General features: G+C 42.0%; 1 protein-coding gene across 2 annotated transcripts in view; it reads right to left on the reverse strand.

Annotated features, from left to right (window-relative positions):
* Positions 1-23665, reverse strand: part of LOC140733178 (coiled-coil domain-containing protein 185-like) — a 56679-nt gene extending 33014 nt beyond the window's left edge. The window contains exons 1-2 of one of the 2 annotated variants that reach the window (XM_073056136.1): positions 23337-23665; positions 13214-13793 (exon numbers count right to left, since the gene is read on the reverse strand). In XM_073056136.1, coding sequence (XP_072912237.1) covers positions 13214-13793; positions 23337-23523 — 767 coding nt within the window. In that variant the 5' untranslated portion in view covers positions 23524-23665. Of the gene's footprint in view, positions 1-13213; positions 13794-23160 lie in introns of both variants that reach the window. The other variant, XM_073056135.1, reaches the window with a different exon arrangement.
* Between the last annotated feature and the right edge of the window lie 1423 nt (positions 23666-25088).

A 25088-nucleotide genomic window follows, 5' to 3' on the forward strand; every position in this document is an offset into this window, starting at 1 on the left:
ACCACACTTGGAGTACTGTGTTCAGTTCTGGTCACCTTATTATAGGAAGAATACGGAAACTTTAGATAGGGTGCAGAGATTTACCAGAATGTTATCTGGATGAGAGAGCATGTCTTATGAGGATATGTTGAGCAAGCTAAAGTTATTCTCTTTTAAGTGAAGGAGGATGAGAGCTGACTTGATAGATGTGTACAAGATGAGAAGAGGCATACACAGAGAGGACAGCTAGAGACTTTTTCCCAGGGTGGAAATGGCTAATATGGGGGAGGGGCATAACTTCAAATTATCTGAAGGAAAATATAAGGGGGATATCAGAGGTAGTTTTTTTAAAAAACAAGGAGTGGTAGGAACATGCTGCCAGGGGTGGTAGTAAAGGCAGATAGATTATAAGCACATGGATGTAAAAGGAAATCGAGGGCTATGTGAGAGGGAAGGGTTAAATTGATCTTGTAGTTAAACATCATGGGCTGTACTGTTCTATGTTCTGTACTATCCCCAATTACAACTACATTTCTCTTCTCTTCCTGAATGGTTCCCTGAACCAGGGTGCCATGGTTTGGTTGCTCATACTTTACAGCCCCACTCTCATCCTCACAGAGAACAGCAATCTCAGATCTGTCGGGCAACCTCAAAGGCTGAAGTTTCTTGTGGATTCCTCCTACCTGCCTTTCTCACAGTCATGCCCTCGTGTCTCTGGGCACAGTCCAAGTTTGAAGCGGTTAACCTAATGGATGTGTCGGCCTCCTGAAACACAGTATCCAAATAACTCTCCATTTTCTTGATGCATCGCAGTATCTGAAGCTCAGATTCCAGGTCACCAACTTTGAACCCCGTTCCTCAAGCAAACAACACTTGCTGCTGATGGGGTCATCAAGAACTATAAAGTCCATTATGCTCCTACAACATACCACCTGATTCTGTATCCCTACCTCATTTAGTTAGTTGCAATTTGGTATATTTTTAGTTAACTACTATAACAAGAAAACCTGTTCCTACCTGCTATTCACCTGCATCTCCTTGCTGAAGACTCTTGAGCCATAGCCTCAAACTCCAACACTGCCACAAACTCCACACAATGGCTGATCCAAAATGGCCTCCGCCCTTTCTCACCAAACTCTGTTTCCCCACTCCGTTGACTCACACAGTAAGGGGAGTCTATATTTAGATTCCCCTACCCTAGGGAAAAGAGTGCAGCTCTTTAACTTATCTTTGCTCTTCATGATTTTATTAACCTCTGTAAGATCAGCTCTCGTTCTCCTGTGTTCCAGGAACAAAAAGTCCTAGTCTGTCCAGCCTCTCCTTATAACTCAAATGCATGAAAGGAACAAAGAAATTGAATCCTGTTTACAGAGCAAGGTGAGAGGAGGCTCTTTGGAGCATGAACACTGCCATGGATCCAGTTAATGATGTTAAATGATGAATAAGCTACATGAGCCTATTTCATCAGGCAACAAAATCATGGCTCATCATCTTCACTTTCCTACTTGATCCACCAGTGGTGTTCCCAACATCAATAGTGGAGAGGGCAGTGGGGATGGGGAGAGGCCACTAAACCCACTGAGTCCACGTTGCCTCATTGTGGAGAAATTTAGACAGTCAATCCCATTCCTTTAGAGGTCTGCAAATTATTTTCCATCAGATACATATACAATTCTCTTTAAAAGCTCTTATAAATCATGTTTCACCTCCTTTCAAGCAGCAATTTCCGGGTCATAGATATGCACTAAATTAGAAAAACCACGATTTTCTCCTCATACATAGCATATGATGCCTGTCCATCATTTAGAATCTGTTAAAGTAAAACCAGCCTTTGTACTAATCAAAGAAGACACAGATGCTACAAGTCTGAAATAAAAGCAGTACATACTACAAGTACTCAGCAAGTCAGGGAGTATCTGTTCATAGAGAAACAAAGTTAACATTTCAGCCCATTAATCCATTATCTGAGCCAGGGAAAGGTGTAAAGCAACCGCATTTAAGTTGTGGAGAATTAGTAGGGATGGGAATACAAATTATGAGACTCTGGAAAACTGGAATACCCTCATTCAAAATAGGTGATAAGGGTAAGAGTCCTTTAAGAAAGTATCAGATAGAAAGGAAATATTATTTAAAAAGGTAATTGACAAGATGTCAAATATAAGGTAACTTTACAAGCTTGTGATGTTAGAGGTAATGCATTAAGACATGGCTAACCAGCAGGGAGCTGCAAGTAGGAATAAGGGGGTAAATTTCAGGTTAGCAATTTATAATCACTGCAGTGCAGGTGCTGCAGGGATCAGTGCAGGACCACGCCCATTTACAGTACATTCCTGATTTAGTATATTGTTTCCTTCCTCTGTCACCAAATTCGTGAGTGATACAATAGTAGGTAGAAAGGCAGGCTGTGAAAAGGATACAGTATCTAAAACAAAGCTAATAAGTTAAACTAATGGGCGAAAACATTGGTAAATGGACCATAATATGGGAAATTGTGAAATTGTTTACTTTGGAAAGAACAATGATAAAACAAATTATCTAAATTAAGAAAGACAGGGATTCCAAACTGAGCACAGAAGGGATTTGGATCTTATCATAATGAAACACAGTCAGCTGTCAAAGAGCAAGTGCAGAAAGAGCCCTCATTACAGGATGGTAATGGAAAGTTCTTGCTGGCTGGTGGTGTGGTGGCATCAGCACTGAACCTCACGGAGAATGGTCCCAAGTCTGAATCTGGCCAGCTCCCAGCATGCTTTCTGTCCATGCTGTCTCAGCCATGTTAAAACAGCAAAGATGCTGCCTGATGCGCCACAAACCGCAAAAAGTAACAACAATAGAAAGCTCACTTTTAGTACAAAGGGTTGGAGTATAAAAGTAAGTTAGTTTTACTGTAGCAGTACAAAGCATTAGTGAGACTACATCCTGAAACTGTTACAGTTTGGGTTCTCTAATTTTTGTTTTCTCTTCCAATACCAGTACAAGTAGCCAAAGTCTGTGCTACCCATCTTATATGGAAACTGCACATACTATCTGTAATAAATATTAACGACCAGGAACTCAGTCTAGTGTCTAAAAACTTAAAAATGCATCTTTCTTAGGTGATCCCTTGTGATTTAAAATAACCTCTCTCCACTAGAGTTTTGATTATTGTACAGTCTTCCTATTGTTTGTATTCAGCCCCCAAATGCTAGAAGAGAGATTCAAATTATTTGGTGTGTCCCCAGATGCCTTTCCATTAGATTGTGTAGTTTCGGGGCTGTGATTGTCCCAAGTCAGTTACCTTTGAGGATGTCCTTCAAATGACTTCTCTGCCCTCTTAGAGGTTGCCTGCCCAGGCAGAGGAGAACGCTTGTTCCAGAAGACTCATGTCAGTGTCTGGCAGGTGGATGATCGTCTTTAAAGCCTGAATTCTGGGAATGTTGGCCTGGCAATGAAAGGCAACATTGGCTTATCTCTCCCAATTTGGAGGATTTTGCAGAGACAGTATTGGTGATTCAGTAGTTTGAAGTCCAATATCCATAATGAACATACAGTACTGTGCAAAAGTCTTAGGCACCCTAGATTTTTAATATAAATTTTTTACATTTATTTTTTGTCTTCTGCATTAGTGTGTAAGTAGAGAAGAGCAATTTTTAGATTACCAAGCAATCGTTTTCCAAAAAAATTAAGTGTTAGTGATTTATTATATTTTGTTAAAGAAAATAACATATTAAGCAGTAGATCACTTTTCAAATAAAAACTTGATTACTTTGTAGATGTACAGCCGTGCATGATTAAACAAAGATAACAAACAGGTGCTAATGATAAATGACATAATGAGTTCAATGAACTAAACTGATTAACTGAAACAGAAACAGGTGCAGAAGGAATCAAACAAGTCAAGGACAACCAAATGAAAAGGTGAAGATGTGACATTTTAACCTTCAAATTCCTACACCATGGCAAAAATGAGCATAGCAACAAGACACTATGTGGTTGTCCTGCATCAGCATGGTCTCTCATAAGCAGAAATTTCACAGCAGACAGGAGTTTCAATAACTGCTGTCCAAGCTCTTCTGAAGAAGCACAAAGAAACAGGCAAAGTTCAGGTCTATACATGTAATGGTTGGTCATGGAAGCTGAGTGCAAAAAACAAGAGATATATCAAACTGACATCTCTTTTAAATCTGGCACTGCTATCAGAACTCACAGAAACCACTGACAGCCAATACACCCCTTTACAGTCCAGAGAAGTCTTGTCAGAAGTGGCCTTCATGGAACAGTTGCTGCCAAAAAAGCTATTCCTCCAAAGTGGAAACAAAGCCAAGAGACTCACCTATGCACAAAAACACAAGGGCTGTGGTACTGAACAATAGCAGCAAGTTCTCTGGACTGACGAGGCAAAATTTGAAATATTTGGCTCATAACAGGAGCCAGTTTGTCTGTAGAAGAGCTGGAGAGCGCTACATGGATGAGTGTCTGCATCCAACAATGAAGCACAGCAGAGGTTCCCTGCAGGTTTGGGACAGCACCTCAGCAAATGGAGTTGGTGATCTGCTCAGAATTAACGAAATCCTCAATGCTGAGAAGTACAAGCAAATTCTCATCTGTCATGCAATACCATCAGGGAGGCATCTGATCAGTCTCAACTTCATTCTGTAGCAGGACAATGACCCCAAACACATGGCCAAAACATCATAGACGACTATCTACAGCGAAAAAAAGAACAAGGAGTTCTGTAACAGATGATACGGTCTCCACAGAGCCTTGATCTCAACATCATTGAGGCTACATCATCAAGGCAGAAGCAAGTGAGATAGCTGAAGTCTGCAGAATGGTGGTAAGTTCTCCAACCTATCAGCTGATTTTCATATAAAAATGCACAACAGTGTACCTAAGAGAATTGATGCAGCTTTACAGGTAAAGAATGGTCACACCACATATTGATTTGATTTAGTTTTTTACTGTTTAATTTTCTTTACAGTAAATTTTTTTATATTTAGAAACTGTTATTTTAGAAAGCATCTTTGCTTTACATTTTTTTAAACATGTGTCTAAGACTTTTGCACAGTACTGTAGGAGGCAGGGGTCATTTATACTGAGCTCATGATCTACTGAGTAGCACAGTGCTATGTTTGAAATCACATCGTTTGGATTTTATTCATTAGAGTCAGAAGAATGAGATGTGCTCTTAATAAAACATAAGATTAGAAGGGAAACTTCAAATTCTGACATGCCCCCAATAGTTACCTAGAACCAGGAAGTACAGATTTAAGAAAAATAGGAGTCAGTCATGTAAGAGTGGTTGGGAATGTGTTGGAGTCTATTATTAAGGATGAGGTTTTGGGGTACTTGGAGACTAATGATAAGTGAAAATCAGCATGGTTTCTGTAAAGGGGAATCTTGCCTGACAAATCTGTTAAGAATTCTTCAAGGAAGTAACAAGCAGGGTGGACAAAGGAGAGGCAGTGGATGTCATTTAACTGCATTTTCATTTGATAAGGTGCCACACAAGGCTGCTTAACAAGATAAAATCCTGTGGTGTTACAGGAAAGATACTGGCATAGATACAGGAGGAGACCATAAGATATAGGAGCAGAAGTAGGCCATTCGGCATTCAATCACGGGCTGATCCAATTCTTTCAGTCATCCCCACTCCCCTGCCTTCACCCCATACCCTTTAATGCCCTGGCTAATCAAAAACCTATCTATCTCTGCCTTAAGTACATCCAATGACTTGGCCTCCACAGCCACTTGTGGCAACAAATTCCAGATTTACCACCCTCTGACTAAAGTAATTTCTCCACATCTCTGTTCTAAAAGGACATCCTTCAATCCTGAAGTCATGCCCTCTTGTCCAAGAATCCCCTACCATGGGAAATAACTTAGCTATTTCTAATCTGTTCAGGCCTTTTAACATTCAGAATGTTTCTATGAGATCCCCCCTCATTCTCCTGAACTCCAGGGAATACAGCCCAAGAGCTGCCAGATGTTCCTCATAAGGTAACCCTTTCATTCCTGGAATTATTCTCATGAATCTTCTCTGAACCCTCTCCAATGTCAGTAAATCCTTTCTAAAATAAGGAGCCCAAAACTGCAGACAATACTCCAAGTGTGGTCTCTCGAGTGCCTTATAGATCCTCAACATCACAACCCTGTTCTTATATTCTATACCTCTAGAGATGAATGCCAACATTGCATTCGCCTACTTCACAACCGACTCAACCTGGAGGTTAACCTTTAGGATATCTTGCACAAGGACTCCCAAGTCCCTTTGCATCTCTGCATTTTGATTTCTCTCCCCATCTAAATAATAGATTGCCCTTTTATTTCTTCCACCAAAGTGCATGACCATACACTTTCCCACATTGTATTTCATTTGCCACTTCTTTGCCCATTCCCCTAAACTATCCAAGACTCCCTGCAGGCTCAAGTGGCAGCAAGTGGTAATAAAAGGGGTCCTTCCTGGTTGGTTGCCGGTGACTACTGGTGTTCCTCAGGGGTCAGTATTGGGCCTGCTACTTTTCACATTGTCAATGATTTGGATGGCTTTGTGGTAAGTTTGTGAATGATATGAAGATAGGTGGAGGAGTGGGTAGTGCTGAGGAAGCAATGTGATTGCAGCAGGACTTAGACAAATTGGAAGAATGGGCAAAAAAGTGGCAGATGGAATACAGTGTTGGGAAATGTTTGATAATGCATTTTGGTAAAAGGAACAATAGTGCAGACTATTATCTAAATGGGGAGAAGCTTTAAACATCAGAGGTGCAGAGGGACTTGGGAGTCCTCGTGCAAGACTCCCAGAAGCTTAATTTACAGGTTGAGTCTGTGGTAAAGAAGGCAAATGCAATGTTGGCATTTATTTCAAGGGGATTAGAATATAAAAACAAGAAGATAATGATGAGGCTTTATAAGACATTAGTCAGGCCGCACTTAGTGTACTGTCAACAGTTCTGGGCCCCATATCTCAGAACGGATGTGTTGTCATTGGAAAGACTCCAGAGGAAGTTCACGAGGATGATTCCAGGAATGAAGGGGTTAACAAACAAGGAGCGTTTGGCAGCTTTGGCCCTGTACTCACTGGAATTTAGAAGAATGCATGGGAATCTCATTGAAACCTACCGATTGTTGTAAGGTGGACATGGAGAGGATGTTTCCTATGGTGGAGTTATCCAGGACTAGAGGGCACAGCCTCAAAATTGAGGGGCGATCTTTTAGAACAGAGGTAAGGAGGATTTTTTTTTAGCTGGAGAGCAGTGAATCTGTGGAATGCTGTGCCACATACTGTGGTGGAAGCCAAGTCCATGGGTATATTTAAGGCAGAAGTTGATCATTTCCTGATCGCTTCAGGCATCAAAGGATATGGCAAGAAGGTAGGTGTATCAAGTTGAGTGGGATCTGGGATCAGCCATGATGGAATGACAGAGCAGACTTGATGGGCTGAATGGCCTAATTCTGCTCCGATGTCTTATGGTCAAAGACAAGGATAAGGATTTTTTTCTCTGTATGTAAATTTTCTACCTCAGAACTGCAGAGGCAGAATTGTTGAATATATTCAAAGGCAGAGATTGACAGACACTTAAGCCACAAGTCCATGGAGAAAGAAGTAAATGTTGTGTAGAGGCTAACATGGGATCTTAGTGAATGGTGGAGCAAGGCTGCTCATAGATGAATGGTCAATTCCTACTCTTGTTTCTCATTTTCTTATAGCACCTTTCTTCCCCTGTATACTCAGTCAACTGTATGCTCGCTGGCAGCTTTGAATTTGCTTATCAAGATCTGATCCCCGAGAATTGAATTTTGTGATGGAGGTTGTTCAGTGTTCTGTATGTCAGGCAGTGGGTGTTTGACATTGTGTGGATGGGGCAGATTGACAAATATATTTTAAGATCAAACCTGGTCATGTAGAGATGCTGCTGCCTAGGTTTTTACTTGAAAAATTTGCACTTGGAAGGTCACTCCAGTGTGATCCTCAATGGATGGAATCCACAAAGAGATAGAAGCAATACTTGAGGATTGTTGCTATAACTTTCCATGTGGGAGACCGCAGGGAACTGCTTTGTAATTATCACAAGCAGACTCTTAAGAAAAAGGAATGTCAATGCAATAGCCAGATATTACATTAATTCTTGTGACTAGGGTCGTTCAATGAGAGAGATTGAACAAGGCTGGCCTCTATACCCAGGCATTGGGAAGAATATGGGATGATCTCAGTGTAATGTGCAAGATTCTAAAAGGAATTGTCAGGTATACCTTGGTTTTTAATTTTAGTTGGAGTCTCTAGAACCATGGGCATGGTCTCAGGATAATGGTTTGATAATGCACAAGTTGAATAGAAATTCCTTTCCGTAGATGGAGAAAAGCAAACCTTTGGTATTATCCACTCTGGAGAACGATGGATGTTCATCCACTGAATACATTCCAGACTGAAAGGCTGAACATTTAAGGAATTAGAGGATATGGGAATCAGTATAAAAAAGTGGACAAGATCAGCAAAGAGCCCTATTGCTTACATTTATGCTTCCATTCCTTAAATTATTTTGAGTACTACCATTAATCTGTTCAAAGTAATATTTTTAAAAAGCCAACTGATGGATTGCTTTGAAAACACATTATTTATCAGTTTATGATTATAAAAGTTTCAGAATTTCTACACAAATCCCAATCTTGTGTTCTTGCATCTAATTATATAGAACTTAATAAAAACTGTTACTCTTTGAAGTCGAAGGTTCCCACCTGCTTCAAAGGGACAACGGTCATACCAGTGCCTAGGAGCAGGGTGAACTATTACCCAGCAACACTCACATCTACTGTGATGAAATGCTTTGAGTTTGGTCATGGCTACAATTAATCCTGCCTAAGCAAGGATTTGGACCTGCTATAGTTTGCCTACCGCCACAATAGGTTACAATTTCACTGGTTCTCTACTTAGCCTTGGATCACCTGGATAACAGCAATAGTGACATCACAGGCTGTTGCTTATTGATTTCAACTCCGCACTCAACACCAGTATTAATTAACATGTTTCAACATATATTCTAGGCATCTGTAATTGGATCCTTGACTTCCTTATCGGAAGACCACAGTCAGTGTGGATCAGAAATAAAATCTCCTCCTCGCTGATGATCAACATAGGCGCAACTCAAGAACGTATGGTTACTCTGCAGCTCCACTCTCTCTACACCAATGACCGTGTGGCTAGGCACAGCTCAAAGCATCTATAAATTTGCCTATGATACAATGGCAGAATTTCAGTTGGTGACAAGGAGGCCCACAGAAGTGAGATGGATCAGCTAATTGTGTGGTATTGCAACAACAATCTTGCACTTAATGTCAATAAGACCAAGGAATTGATTGTGGACTTTAGGAAGGGAAGTCAGGAGAACACACACCAGTCATTGAGGGGTCAGCAGTAGAAGGGATGAACAGTTTCAAGTTCCTGGGGGTCAACTTCTTTAAATACCGGTATCTATCTTGGGTCCAACATATTGATGCAATTACAAAGAAGGCATACCTGCAGCTATACTTCTTTGTGAGCTTGAAGAGATTTGGTATACCACCAAAGACTCAAGCAATTTCTACAGAATGCACTGTAGAGAGCATTCTAACTGGGTTGCACTCTCTGATATGGAGGTGCCACTGCACAGGATCAGAAAAGGCTGCAAAGGGTCGCAAACTCAGCCAGGTCCATCCTGGGCACCAGCCTCCTCATCATCAAGGAAACCTTCAAAATACAATGCCTCAAAAAGGCAGCATTTATCACTAAGGAACCCCACCACCCAGGACATGCCTATTTCTCATCGCTACCATTAAGGAAGAGCCTGAAGACACACAATCAACATTTTAGCAACAGCTTCTTTCCCTCACTTCCCCCTACCATCAGATTTCTGAACAGTTCATGCACCCAGGAACACCACTTATTTTACTTTTTTTGCACTTTTCTTATAGTAACTTACAATAGTATTTTTATGTATTGCACTGTGCTGCTGGCACAAAATAACAAACTTCATGTCAGTAATAATAAACCCGATTCAGGTATCTTACATCTAAACTTTAAAGTTACCTGCACAATATATTCTGCTAGGACATCAGATCTTTTTAGTTTTATTGAAATTAAAAATCATTAAAATATCAATTACCTTCTCATATTAACTAATCAACTGAATTACCAAGATCTGATGTCTATTCATGACGCTCAAAACTTTTCCCCATAAAGAGAAATCCACATTAAAACTTAAATGATTTTCTTTTATTTTCTCGACTGAATTTTAAACTGTAGAACATACTCATGCACTTGCACACTGTTTCTGTTTTTAGATTATTTAGTTTTTCAAAAATACAAGTTGATTTGTTAACCATCACAAAACAATACATTTTCAAAACTATGTTTAATTGACCTTATACCAAATAAGTTAACAGTATGTTTCTAAGACATATTTTCCTCATCTCTTGGCTACATTGTCCTCATGCAATAATGTGATCAAGTCACAAGCTGACCCAATAAGACTCGCCAATTAAGATAAACTAATTGGAGCCCTATGGACTTCATTAGGTACTCTTATTGGATTATGTATGATGACTAAAACTCAGGTTTCTCTTTTAATCAGATTATGCACTTTGGTGTACGTGCTTGGCAATCAGTTATGTTTACATGCTCTAGAGGCCATAAATGAACAAAGAGAACCAGGAAACATATATAACAAACAAATAAATAACAAATAAATCCTCGTGTTTCGGCCCAAAACATCGTCACTACCTCCTCCCATAGATGCTGTCTGGCCTGCTGAGTTCTGCCAGCATTTTGTGTTTTTTTTTTAAATTTATTTCCAGCATCTGCAGATTCACTCGTGTTGCCTTTGAATTCACTACTGCAAAGCCTCTTCCAGTGATGCCTACACTGAAGAAATTCAGATCTTCTCTCCGACACTCCTGATGAAGGGTTTCGGCCCGAAACGTCGTCACTACCTCCTCCCATTGATGCTGTCTGGCCTGCTGAGGTCTGCCAGCATTTTGTGTGTTTTTTTTTTAGGAAACATATATCCTGTTTCATTTGCAGTGTCAGTTGATAGCACCTGTGCCTCTCAAATACACAAAGCAATCAGACAATACTATAGCTAAAAGGGATTTATCCAACTCAAACTGAAATACTCCTCCCATCCAATTGCCGTTCAAATAATTCCAGACTCTCTTGCTTACACCTCCTACTCATAAGACGTTTCAAAGGAATAATTGTTTAAACTGGCTCACAATATTAGCTTTCCTCCAATTTACTAGTACACAACTTCCTTTGTTCTACATTCAAATAAATTTATATGTATAATGTAGTTATATTCTATAACCCCAGGAGCCGCCACATCCAACGCATTATTCTCCGCAGCTTCTACCATCTCCAAAGGGATGGTCCTACCCCCCAGCCCCCCACTCTTCACTTTCCAGAGATCGCTCCCTCCCTCACCATTCCCTTTTGCCCATTCATCACTCCCCACTCATCTCCCTCCCAGCATTTATTTCTCAAAGTGGCCAAAGTGCTACACCTGCCTATTCACCTCCATTCAGGACTAAAAAACAGTCCTTCCAGGTGAGATAACACTTCATCTGCAAATCTGCTGGGGACGTCTATTATGCCCCCCTCCCTTCCCCTCTTCTTCTATTCTACACTCTGACCCTTTACCTCTTCTCATCCACCTATCTCCTCCTCCTTCCCTTTCTCCTATGGTCCACTCTCCTTTCCTATCAGATTCCTTCATCTCCAGTCCTTCACCTTTCACCAAGAAGGGTCTTGGCCCAAAACATTGATTGTTTGCTTATTTCCATGGATGCTGCCTGACCTACTGTGTTCCTCAAGCATTTTGTGAAGTTATTTTCTACATACCTGTTTAAAATAAAAACACTAAAAACCAGTGAACATCTGCACAGAAGGAAAGAGCAGAGCTCATTTACCTCTGGCCAAAAACCCTTTTGTTTTGCCTCTATCAAGGTAATGAACCTTGAGTTTTTTCCAGACTTGGTCTGTTCTGTGATCTGCTTTAAACTATGTATTGTTCCAATGTTCCCAAAGCACCTCAGATTTCCTAAGTGGTGCAGCATTTGAGAAAAGTTTTGCAGTAGCTAGAAGCAGTGACTGACTGAACATTTTAGTTAAAAACTTAGTCATACTTAAATCAGTGTAGTTCCATTTGATGGCAATTGTTTTTTAAATAGGATAATGATTACTCTGAAAGATCGTTTTACCATGTCTTCCAACCAAATGTTGACATGACCAAAACTGTGGCAGCTTTTATGTTTCACTGCCCACTGACACATTCTGGGCTGGGTATTTCCAGCACATTGTCTTTATTATGAAACTCAAGTAGTGTCAACAGTAAGAACGCAACACTAAAATCAAGAACAAATGGAACTTGGGAATGGTAAATGTAAAAAGAGGGAGTATGTTAATAATTAATCTAATACAGCTCATGAGTTTGATCATTTATTGTGTGGAATGGTGTGTGGCCCAAGCTCTGGAATTTTGCCCAAGAAACTCTGGTATGGGAGCCGTACCTCCCTTAATCGCAGGACTTTGCAGAGAGTGGTGAGGTCAGCCCAGCACATCTGCAGTTGTGAACTTTCCATGATTCAGGACATGTACAAGGGCAGGTGTATAAAAAGGGCCTGTAGGATCATTGGGGACCCAAGCCATCCCAACCACAATCTATTCCAGTTGCTACTATCCGGGAAGCAGTACCACAGCATAAAAGCCAGGACCAACAGGCTCCCGGACAACTTCTTCCACCAGGCCATCAGACTGATGACCTCACGCTGATTTGAGTGTACTCTATATTACATTGACTGTTCTATTTATTATAAATTACTATGACTGCACATTGCACATTTAGATGGAGATGTAATGTAAAGGTTTTTACTCCATGTATGTAAAGGATGTAAGAAATAAAGTCAGTTCAAGTAAAAATAAATTCTATGATTCATGCTATACATAATTAACAGCATTGGAATAATCAATTTGCATAGGTCATACAGCATGAAGGGAGACCCTTCATCCCATGCTGATCATCAAGAAACTATCCACACCAATGATTCCAGTTAATGGTAGGGGTCCCATGACATAAAAAAGTTTGGGAACCTCTGAACTACACTAATCCCATTTACCAGCAGTCGGTTTCATTTGTATTTCCTCTACACTAACAGGCCTTGTGACAAATGCAAAATCTCCACGAACACCATCACTAAATACTAAAAGGAAATATATTAATATGGTCACCTGCCAATACTTTTGATTAAGCCTTTCTGCCTCTCAGTTTCCTTCTTCATTTGTGCTAGTCTTTCTGCTCGCTTCAGTTTGTCCCAAAACTGTTGGGCTTTGAGACGCTTCTCCAGCCTCTCTTGCTCTTCCTGATGCTTAACCAGCATTAAAGCAGCAATCTTTCGATCACGTTCAGGAATGATTACATTGGATTCCCTTCGGATCTCACTGACCAGCTTGTCCAGTTTCCTTGCTGTGGCAGGGGACTGCCTTAAATCGCCAAGATTGGTGTTCCTTTGAAAATACCCAACCATACTGGTGTCCTTTGAATCTTTCCTTTTCACCTGGGCAGATGCTTGCCTATCTTCTGGCTGTTTACTTCCTTCTCTTGAAACAGCCCAACCAGATAATGTGCTCTTGTCATCTGCCAGAGGAACATTTGAAGAACTCTGTCCTTCATGGAGAGCATCCAAAACATAACTGTTGGGGAAACCTGATTCACTAGTAGATCTCTGAGCATCAAATTTTACAAAAGTTGGCAGGGGCGTTCTTCGAGCTTTTTCTTCCTCGATGATACGCTCTCTCTCTTCTCTGCACTCTGTAAAATTAACAGCAAATCATATTAATATCTATCTGGAGATCTGTAAAATAAGCATGTCAAAAATGCAACCCGTTTCATGATCAAATCAACTCGCACCCTTCTGCAGTGAAAGACAAATCTCCTCAAGATGACTGAAAACCAATCTGCATCTGTACAGCAAATTGCATAGTTTCCCCAAGTTCCATTGCTTCATTGTTGTAAAAGCAGCTGCATCTTAAATACAGTACAATAATGTTTAAGAGGCATTTACACAAACATATGAACAGGCAATAGAGGCCCACAGAATATGTACAGTTGGCCCTCCTTATCCACGGATTCTGCATGCGCGGATTCAACCAACCGCGGATCGGGAAAACCTGGAAATTCTCTCTCCAGCACTTGTTGTTTGAGCATGTAGAAACTATTTTTTCTTGTCATTATTCCCTAAACAATACAGCATAACAACTATTTACATAGCATTTACATTGCATTAGGTATTATAAGTAATCTAGAGATGATTTTAAAGTACAAGCAGTCCCTGGGTTATGAATCAGTAACATTCCTGAGTCCGTCTTTAAATCGGATTTGAAGTCGAAACAGGTACATCCGGTATTACTTAGCATCAGTTAGTCAAAAGTTTGTCTTAGTATATAGTATATATTTTACCTTTTTATGCATATAAAACACTTTAAAAATGTATGTATTTCAATAATTAAACCACTGCATTGCTTCGTAATAGTTGTAGCTTTCATCGGGGCAGGGCCTTTCACGTGCTCCATTAAAATTGTTCTGATCGTTGACCAACTGTAGCCCAACACTTTTCCAATGACCGATGGCATTTCACCTCTTTCCGATCGCTTTATTATTTCCACTTTATTTTCAATCATGATTATGTTCGTGAACAGAAACACTGCGGAGTCAGAGCTGCGCTGGGTCTTAAAGTCCACCACACTGAGACAGGTTAAATAAGGTCCGGGGTTCCGTTGGGTCCTAAAGACCACCGCACTGAGCCAGGTTAAATAAGGTCCGGGGTTCCGTTGGGTCCTAAAGACCACTGCACTGAGCCAGGTTAAATAAGGGACTTGAGCATCTGCGTTTTTTGGTATCTGCGGGGGGGGGGGGGGGTCCCAGAACCAAACCCCCGCGGATAAGGAGGGCCGACTGTATAGGCAGATGGATTTGGCTAGATTGGCATCATTGTCCACACAGGCATGATATGCTGTCCTGCTGTATGGTCTTTCTCTTTTGTGCACCAAGAGTATGACTCACATTTTTTCACATTGTATTCCATATGCATATTCCCACTCACTCACTCACTCAGCCTGTCTGTATCCCCATGAAGTCTCTTTACATTCCTCCTTTGAATTTCCAATCCAATCTAGTATGGTACCATTAACAAATTAGAAAACATGACATTCGGCTCCATTAGCCAAATTGATATTGATTACAAATGGCTGGGTCAAACATTGATCCTTGCAGGTACAGCTTGCCAAAAAAAATCAGTTTATTACCACTCTTTACTTTCTGGTTGATCATCAATTCTCAATGCAGATCAGAATTTTATCCACAAATCCGTCTCTAATTTTGTTGAATCTCCTGTATGAGGCTATTGCAGACGTTTTCCAAAAATCCAAAACTACATTAAAACCATTGGTTTACTTTCCACCTCCTCACTCCCACCCACCAAAGCTTACTGGTCCTCAAAGAACTCTAACAAATTAGTTAAACATGGGTTTATTATCATAAATCCACAGACACTCTGGTCAATCCTGTTACTCTTTTCAAGCTGTTTGGTTATTATATCCTTCTGCTGACTTCAGGCTAACAGTATTTCCCATTTTCTCTCTCCTTCCTATCTAAAATAATGCAGACTCAGTTGCTATCTTCTACTCCACAGGAAGAATTCCAAACTCCAACGAACATCTCAGCCCTGTGTTGAATAATTCAATATTTCATTCATCCTTCACAGAGGCCAAACTTGGCCTCAATTTAATGCACTGCCTAAAGCTGACACTTCCAAAAGGGCAACACTCTCTGAAAACAGTACCGAAACATCAACCTCTATTTTGTGCACAACAGACTGAATCATTTGTGGAACCTTGAGTTTCACCCAGATGAAAGAGTTCATCTAGGAGAATTGTTTGACGGTTCTGGGCCTATAATATTAAGTCACTTTTATTGTCATAACTGCTGGTACAGTACACAGTAAAAACGAATTAACGTTCCTCCAGGACCATGGTGCTACATGAAACAACACAAAAGTACATTAGACTTCAGACCTACACGGGACTACATAAAGTGCACAAAACAGTGCAAGACAGTACAATAATTAACAAACAAGACATTAGGCACAGTAAAGTGTATATATATATATATATATATATATATAGACAGACAGACAGACTCTGGGAATTAAGGATGGAACTCCAATGAAGTTTAGAAGGATAAGGGGGGTAAGGGGTAGCTCACTGAAACCTACTGGATACTGAAAGGTCTGGATAGAGTGGATGGGGAGAGGATGTTTCCAGTAGTGGGAGATTCTAGGATCCAAGAGCACAGCCTCAAATTAAAAGGTCATCCCTTTAGAACAGATATTGTGCGTGCCACCTTTCTGGAGGAGACTCTGGATTGCAGAGTGGGAGAGAGTTCACAAGAAGTGAGTGGAGGCAGTCAGGACATTCCACGCACCAGTTCCCGAGGAGACATTGTGGTGCGCATAATTAGGCACTTGGAAAGGGCCAATAAGAAATTGTTAGCTTTGAGCAGTGTGCCCATTGCGTGAGAGGGCCAGTGTTTGAGTGGGGAGCTTTGGCAAGGAGAAGCAAAGGCTGCATGTAGATTTTTCTTCTTTTAATGGTTCTTTCTTTTTTATTGCACAATGGGGATACCAGGTAGAACAGTGGAATGCACCTCTTGTGGGATGTGGGAAGGCAGGGAGTACTCCCTTATGACAGTAACTACAAGAAGTACATCCAGCTGCAGCTTCCTTCAAATCGTGTTAAGGGACTGGAGTTGGAATTGGATGTAGGCTGAGATTGATTGACAGGACATACAGTAAGGTCGTTGCACTGAAGCTGCAGGACAAAGGTGACTATCAGGAGGGGTAAAGCGGATAGACAGCCACTGCAGAGTACCCCTGTGGCATTCTCCTTAACAACAGGTATATCACTTTGAATACCATTGCGAGAGGATGACCGAGCAGAGGACATACACAACAGTCAGGTCTCTAGCTCTGCAGCTCAGAAGGGGAGGGGAGAAAAGAGGAGTGCAGTAGTGATAGAGGATTCCATAGTTAGAAGAGCAGGCAAGAGATTCAATGGACATGAAAGAGACACCCGTATGCTACATTGCCTCCCAGGTGCCAGGAATGTCCATAGACTATGCCTAGGAGCAGAATTAGGCATTTTGGATGTCCTTCATTTCTGAGGCTGTTCCCTCTGGACCTAAACTCCCCACTATAGAAAACATCCTCTCCATATCCACTCTATCCAGACCTTTGAATATTCAATGTTTAAGTGAGAACCCCCACTTCCCCCACTCGTCAAAGTTTCAGTGATTACAGTCCCAAAGCCATCAAATGCTCATGTTAATCCTTTCATTCCTGAGATCATTCTCGTGACCCTCCTCTGGACTCTCTCCAATGTCAGCACCTACTTTATGAGATAAGAGGCCCAAAATTGCTCACAATACTCCAATGTCTTTTAAAGCCTCAGCATTCTCTGATCGGGTTCGCTGCATTCTAGAGAGGGACTCATGAAGTCAGAGGTCATGGTATGTAATTGGTACCAATGACAAAGGTAGATAAAGGGAGGAGGTCCTGAAGAGATAATATAGGGAGTTAGCTAGAAAGATGAAAAGCAGGACCTCTAGGGTAGTAATCTCTGGATTGCTGCCTGTGCCACACTCCAGAGAGGGTAAAAATAGGGACAGGCAGGTCAGCAGAAGGGGTGGGGTGGCTTTGTTGGTTAAAAAAAAAATTAAGTCAAATCCTTAGAAAGAGGTGACATAGGATCAGAAGATGTACAATCCTGGTGGGTACAGTGAAGAAAAAAGACCCTGATGTGAATTATATACAGGCTTCTAATTTACAACGGAAGATAGAAAAGGCATGAAAAAGAGGCAATGTTATGATAGTCATAGGGGATTTCAATATAAAGAATAGATTGGGAAAGTCACATTGGTGCTGGATCCCAAAAGATGGAATTTGTAGAATGCCTACAGGATGGCTTTTTAGAGCAGCGAAAGGGGAAAGTGTTGTGTAATGACCCTGATTGGATTAGGGAGCTTAAGGTAAAGGAACATAACATGATAGAATTCACCCTGCAGTTTGAGAAAGATAAAGTCAGATATTAATATTACAGTGGAGAACAGGGAATTACAGAGGAACGAGAGAAGAACTGGTCAAAGTTGATTGGAAGGGGACACTAGCAGAGATGATGGTAAGACAGCAATGTCTGGAGTTTCTGAAAGCAACTCGGAAGGCGCAAGACAGATACACTCCAAAGATGAAGAGGTTTTCTGAAGGGAGGATGACACAACCATGGCTGACAAGGGAGGTCAAGGACAGCATAAAAGCAAAAGAGGGCATATAATACAGCAAAAATTAGTAAGAAGTTAGAGGATTAGAAAGCTTTTAAAAACCAACAGAAGATAACTAAAAAAGCCACAAGGAAAGAAAAGATGAAATATGATAGTAAGCTAGCCAATAATATAAAAGAGGATAGCAAAAGCTAGATTGGATAGCAGACTGCTGGAAAATGTTACTGAAGAGGTAGTAATGGGGGACAAAGAAATGGTGGATGAACTTAAGTATTTTGCATCAGTCTTCAATGTGGAAGATACCAACAGCATACAAGAAATTCGAGAGTGTCGGGGCAGAAGTGAGTGTAGTCACTATTACTAAGGAGAAGGTGCTTGAGAAGCTGAAAGGTCAGGAGGTAGTTAAGTCACTTGGACCAAATGTAGTACACCACAGGGTTCTGAAAGAGGGAGCTGAAGAGACTGTGGAGGCAGAGTGGGAATATTTTAAATATTTTAAAAATATTTAATACTTAAATATTTTAAGTAAAATATACTTTTAAATATTTTTTAAAGATTAGAATGATTAGAGTTAGTTGCTCTGTTTGAGAATATATCAACATAACAGTTATCTATTCTTTCAATAGAAAAGTTATGGTAGTCAGCCTTTCTGCCTGTACTTAAATGGATCAAATCAAGTTCAAGTTTATTGTCATTTAACCAGATGTGTATAACACCAAACAAAACAAAGTTCCTCCAAACTAAGGTGCACAAAACAGTACATAAAACTCAAACATAAACAATAAGGTAATATTAACACAGATAAATTAACAAATAATAAGGTGCACGTCAGAAAGTAAACAATGTAATGTTACTTTCATACATGATGAAACTTGGTGGTAGGGAGTTTAGTAGCTCAAAGCCTGGAGGAAGACGCTGCTTCCCATCCTAACACCCCTTGTCCTAATGCTATGGTACCTTCTGCTTGATGTTACGGATCAAAGAAATTGCTGGATGGATGGGAGGGATCCTTAACAATGCTGAGGATCCTGCATACTTAGCACTCCTGATAAATATCTCAGATGGGGGGGATGAGAGACCCCAGCAGTCCTCACAATCCTTTGTAGGGTGTTGCGGTCAGATGCCTTGCAATCCCCATACCAGATGGTGATACAACTGGTCAGGATACTTTCAACAGTGCTCCTGTTAAAACTGGTTAGAATGAGTGATGGAGGGGGGGTGGAGCCTCTCTCACCTCAATCTCCACACAAAGGGAGACAATGCTGTGCTTTCTCAGCTAAGGAGGTGATGTTGAGAGACCTGATGAGATCATCCATTATGTGCACTCCCAGAAACGTGGTGCTCCTAACTCTCTCCACAGAAGAGCCAGTTATGTGTAGTGAGGAATGGTCAGCCACAATCATCTCTTCAGTCTTGTCCACTAGAGGCTCAAATTGTTGTGCTCACACCGTTCTACCAGCTGCTTTACCTCCTCCCTATACAAAGTCTTCTTGTCATTATTGATGAAGCCACCCACTGTTGTGTCATCAGTGAACTCGATGATTCAGTTTTAACTGGATCTAGCAATATAGTCATGCATTAGCAGCTGTGCACGCATCACCGAGGGGCACCGGTGCTCAGCGTGATGGTGTTAAGAGATGTTGCTGTCAACGCAGACTGTGGTCTTTCTGTCAAGAAGTCCAAAATCCAGACACAGAGAGAACTGTTGAGACCCAGAATGGAGTGCAGAGGCTATGGTATCATCAATGAACCAATTTAAGCGATATATGAACTGGAAAGGGTCCATTGTAGCAGGAAGATGAGGTGATCCGTAATCAGCTGCTCAAAGTGCTTCATTATTGAAGTTAGTGCCACTGGACAGTAGCCATTAAGGCAGATTACTGTCAGTGTTATTCAAAAGAGAAAGCAGTCTGCTTTTCTGGTACCCATCACTATCCCAAACATTCATTCTTTCCACTACTGACACAGTGGCTACATCATGTATCATGTAGATACTCATCTGGGCTACTGCAGCATCACCTTTCAAAATCAATCTCTATAAAGAAGGATAAGAGTAGAGATCTTAACCTCAAGAGTTGTATAACATAGAAACAGGCCCTTTGGCCCATCGAATCTATGCCTACAATCATGCCTATCATGCAATCCCAGCTTTAATTTCATAGTCCTCTCTGCTCTACTTATTGAAGTACCCGTCCAGATGCCTCTTAAATCAAAGGTTTCAAAGGTACATTTAATGTCAGAGAAATGTATACAATATACATCCTGAAATGCTTTTTCTTCGCAGCCACCCACAAAATCAGAGGAGTGCCCCCAAAGAATGAATGATAGTTAAATGTTAGAACCCCAAAGTACCCCACAGCTCCCCCCTCCCACGCATAAGCAGCAGTAAAGCAATGATCCCCCCTCCCCCACTGGCACCCACCACCGAGCACTCAAGTGTACAGCAAAGCAACAGCAAAGATACAGACTTGCAGTACCCCGAAGACTACTCGTTCAATGTTGGTATTGTCCCTGCCTTCATTACCTCCTCTGGAAACTCTTTCCAGAAACCAACCAATTTTGTGTGAAATTTTACCCCTTAGATCCCCTTTAAACTTCCTGCTTCTCACCTTAAACCTACGCCCTCTGGTTCTAGACACTTGCACTATAGGAGACTGGCTATCTGCACTACCTATGCCACTCATAATTTTATATACCGCTATATTACCTCTCTGTTTCCTTTGCTCCAGGGAAAATGGACCCAGCCTATCTAATCTCTACTCATAACTCAAGTCCTTCAATCCTGGCAGCATCCTTCTGAATCTCTATTGCACTTTCTCTTGCTCAATCTCATTCTTCCTCCAGCATGGAAACCAGAAATGCACACAACATTCTCAATGTGCTCTCTTTAACATTTTGTATACTGACTGTAACATGAAATCTCAACACCACAGTTGATGAAGACACACATACTATATGCCTTCTCCACTACTCTTTCAACCAGTGTTGCCACTTTTAGGGAACTATGTACTTGTAATCCTGGGTCTCTCTGTTCGACATGTCCCAGGGTCCTGCCAATTGGAGACAGTCAATAAATCCATCCTTCCCAGCAAAGCCCAGATCACCAAAAATAAATAGGAAACAGACATACTTAGTAACTGGTCAATACTTCTTGAGGATTCAGCAGTGGAACAAAGGGTATACCTACTGCCTCACCAGTCCAGCTACAAGGTTCAATCCTGATCTCCAGTGCAGCTTTATGGACATTGCATATTCCCCCTATAACCACGTTGGCTTCTTCCCAATACTCCAGTTTCCCCACCGCCCACCATCCCGAAGACATGAGAGTTGTACGTTTAATTGCCCACTGTAAGCTGTCCCCTAGTGTGTAGATAAATGATAGAATCTGGAGATATTGATGGGACTATGGGTATAATAAAAATTAAATAGCTTGGGATTTGTGTGAACCCTCTGGGCATAAAGGTCTGTTTCTGTTCTGTGTTTCTTCTATGACTACTTTGAATATTCACTTTCCTCCACCGATGTATACTGAGGCCAGAAATAACTTTTTCCACTCAAAAGGCTAAATCATTGGAATATTTTATCTCAGAGGGCTACAAATACTAAATCATCGAGGTGGAAGAACAGGTGCGATCTCAGGGTGACATAGCAGGCCTTCTCAACTACTTTTTCTCATATTCTAGTTACAATGGTTTACAGCGTGTGGTGTCTACAAAATGCACTACAATTCACCAAGTCTTTTTTGACCGCACTTACTGAGTCCACAACCTCTGCCATCAGGTCACAGGCAGCAGATGCATGTGAATAAGTAGTAGTGTCCAGCAGAGTGATGTATGAATTACAGTGGAACTTGGAGGCGGTCTTGTTCACCACACACAGCCCACAGAGGTTCCACTGGTACGTCATCACCACCTCCCCCCAATCTCCTTCAAGAGACACCCACAAAGAAATTGTTGGATGAATGGGACGGATCATTGACAATGCCAAATGTGCTGTGTATTCAGTGCTCCTGATAAATCTGATAGGTGAAAGACAGACTTCGATGAACCCCTCAGCAGACCTTGTAAGGACTTCAGGTTAGATGCCTTGCAATTCCCATACCAGATGGTGATGCAGCTGGGCAGGACACTCTCAATCTTGCTCCTGTAGACATTGGTTAGATTTGGGGGGGGGGGGGGGAGATGAGGGAAGCCTCACTTGCCTCAATCTCCTGACAATATTATAACAATCTCTGCAATGGAAGGCAAGACCCCGGGAAGCACAATAAACTTTACCTGGTGAGTCAGATGCCAAACTATTGAATAGTGGCTGAATAATTGTCACAGTTCTATCATAATGGGGTTCTGAGAGGAGACCAGAATTGAATGACTGAAAGTCTAAGCAGTGTGTTGAAGGAAATTAGAGATAAGGAGGAACAAGGACGTTGAAAACTTGCATGGTAAATGTAATGTTATGGTGTTGCCACAGTTCAATGAGCATTGGTGTGACAGCAAAAAAATGGGCACGTTCTGATTTATCCAGGATGCATGACAGGAGCCTGGCATTGAGTAACATTAGTTAAGAAATACTGAGGTCAGGTGGACTGCATCGTCCTACCCTTGCTCCCTCTCCTCTCTCTATTACCCCTGACCCTCTCCACCCCTCCTCACCCCAGTCCCAGTCCTCCCCACCACCTTGCTTCACTCCTCCCCCACCATTAATCGACTTCCACCACTCTCCACTTGCACCTCCAACCCGCCCCACATTCTCCCACCTCTCCCTCAACACCCATCTTCTCCCAACCTCCCATCTCCACACTTGATTCCCATTGCCTACTCCTCCCGCTCTACCCATCCCGCCCTCTCACCTCTCAGCCACCTCCGGCGCTCCCGCTCCTGCTCCCGGCACCGATGCTGGAGGTTGCGCAGCGGCTCGTGCGGGTTTTCGCGTGCCCACTCGTCGAGCGGCCGTGGCAGCAGCTGGACGGGCTGCAGGCCCCGGCGCGCGCAAGCCTCCAGTGAGCGCGGGCTGGTCAACACGTACCGGCTGCTGCGCGCCGCTCGCGGGCTCTCAAAGTTGGAGAGGTCGAGGTGCGGGAGTACCGGCGGCGGTGGCGAATCGGCCTGGGCCTCCAGCTGGGCTTGGGGAGGGGGACGGAGTTCGGCCTGCATTGCCCGGACCGCCGCCTGAGGTAATGTCCGCCTATCAAAACGGTCACCCTGGTCGGCATTCACAGTTAGGGGACAGCAGGAGGGCGAATAGGGGCCGGCGGTGAATGCGGATTATTTCATTAACTCGCCCGTACTTTACTCAGCGACTAGACGCCGGCCAGCGACGCTTTCTGGTGACCATTGGTGATGGAGAAGCTTCTGTTAATCAATGAGCTGAGGAACGGGTCAAGGGCTGCGATATGCTCGGCAGCGCCACTCACCGTTCGGAGGACCCCTGGTCCCGGCATTGAATGCCACAATGATGGGAGGTATACTCCTCAACCCCCATGGCTCTGAAGTGTCTTACCAGGCTGGTGGCGGAGAAGTTTTTTTAAATATAAAGGGCTTACTTTACAGATAAGTGGCATGACTTCTTAAAGTCAATTCCTAGGAAGAATGGAAGATATACAACTTTGAGAAGTATTCAGAAACAAGTAGGATTTTTACCACAGTCTGTGGTTTGATATGGTCATCACCGGGTGGTTTGTCTCTCCAAATGATTAACTGATTCAAGCAGGACACAAGATGCTCAAGGAACTCAGCAGGTAACAATCATAAAAGAAATGGGCAGTGAATGTTTCAGTTTGAGACCCTAAATATTCCCCATCATAGATGCTACCTGAACTGAAATCCTCCAGCATTTTGCTCCAGACTCCAGCATTGTGGTCTCTTGTGTCTCCTCTCTGATTAACTGATTCATTGCTACCAATGAGGTACTGGAAGATCAAAGGGTCACCAATGCATTGCCTTTATTTAAGAATGTTTGCGAGGACAAGCCACGAAAAAGCAGCTGGTGAGCCAAATATCACAGGAGACACAAGAGGATGCAGGTATTGCAGTTTGATGCAGGGTCTCAACCCAAAACATCAACAATCCATTTCCTTCCATAAATGCTGTCTGACCCATTGAGTTCTTCCAAGAGTCTTTATTTTGTTCCAACTTTACATCAGTAGTTGGAAGATTACTGGACGGGATTCTGAAAGACAGGGTCTACCTGCATTTGGAAAGGCAAAGACTGATTAGAGATGGGCAGTGTGGCTTTTTGTGTGAGAAATCATATCTCAGTATTTTTGAAGAGGTGACTTAGAAAATTAACAAAGGCAGGAAGCAGACTTTGTCTACATGAGCTTTAGCAAGGTCTTTTAACAAGGTCCCACATTATAAGGAAGATTAGATCACATGGAATTGGGATGATCTAGCTAACTGGATACAAAATTGGCTCGGTCACAGGAATCAGAAGGTGGTAATGGAGGGGTGAGGTTTTCAGATTGGAGGCCTGAGACCAGCAAAATGCTGCAGTGATGGGTCCCCTGATTTTTGCCATATATATATTAGCAGTTTGGATAGAAATGTAGATCAGTAAGTTTGCAGTTGATGCAGTGCACGGTGAAGAAGATTGCACAGGTTAGAGATCTACTGAGAAAATAGGCAAAGAAATGCCAGATCACTGAAAATGACTGCAGAGGTAGACATGGTGGTGAAGAAGGCATATGGAATCATTGTCCCCATTGAGTTAGTTTTGAGAGAATATGCTGCAGTAGGAAAGACGTTTAATTGGACTGATAGGCTTACACTGCTGATAGCA

This window comes from Hemitrygon akajei, chromosome 9 (genome assembly GCF_048418815.1).
Source record: "Hemitrygon akajei chromosome 9, sHemAka1.3, whole genome shotgun sequence".
Lineage (NCBI taxonomy): Eukaryota > Metazoa > Chordata > Chondrichthyes > Myliobatiformes > Dasyatidae > Hemitrygon > Hemitrygon akajei.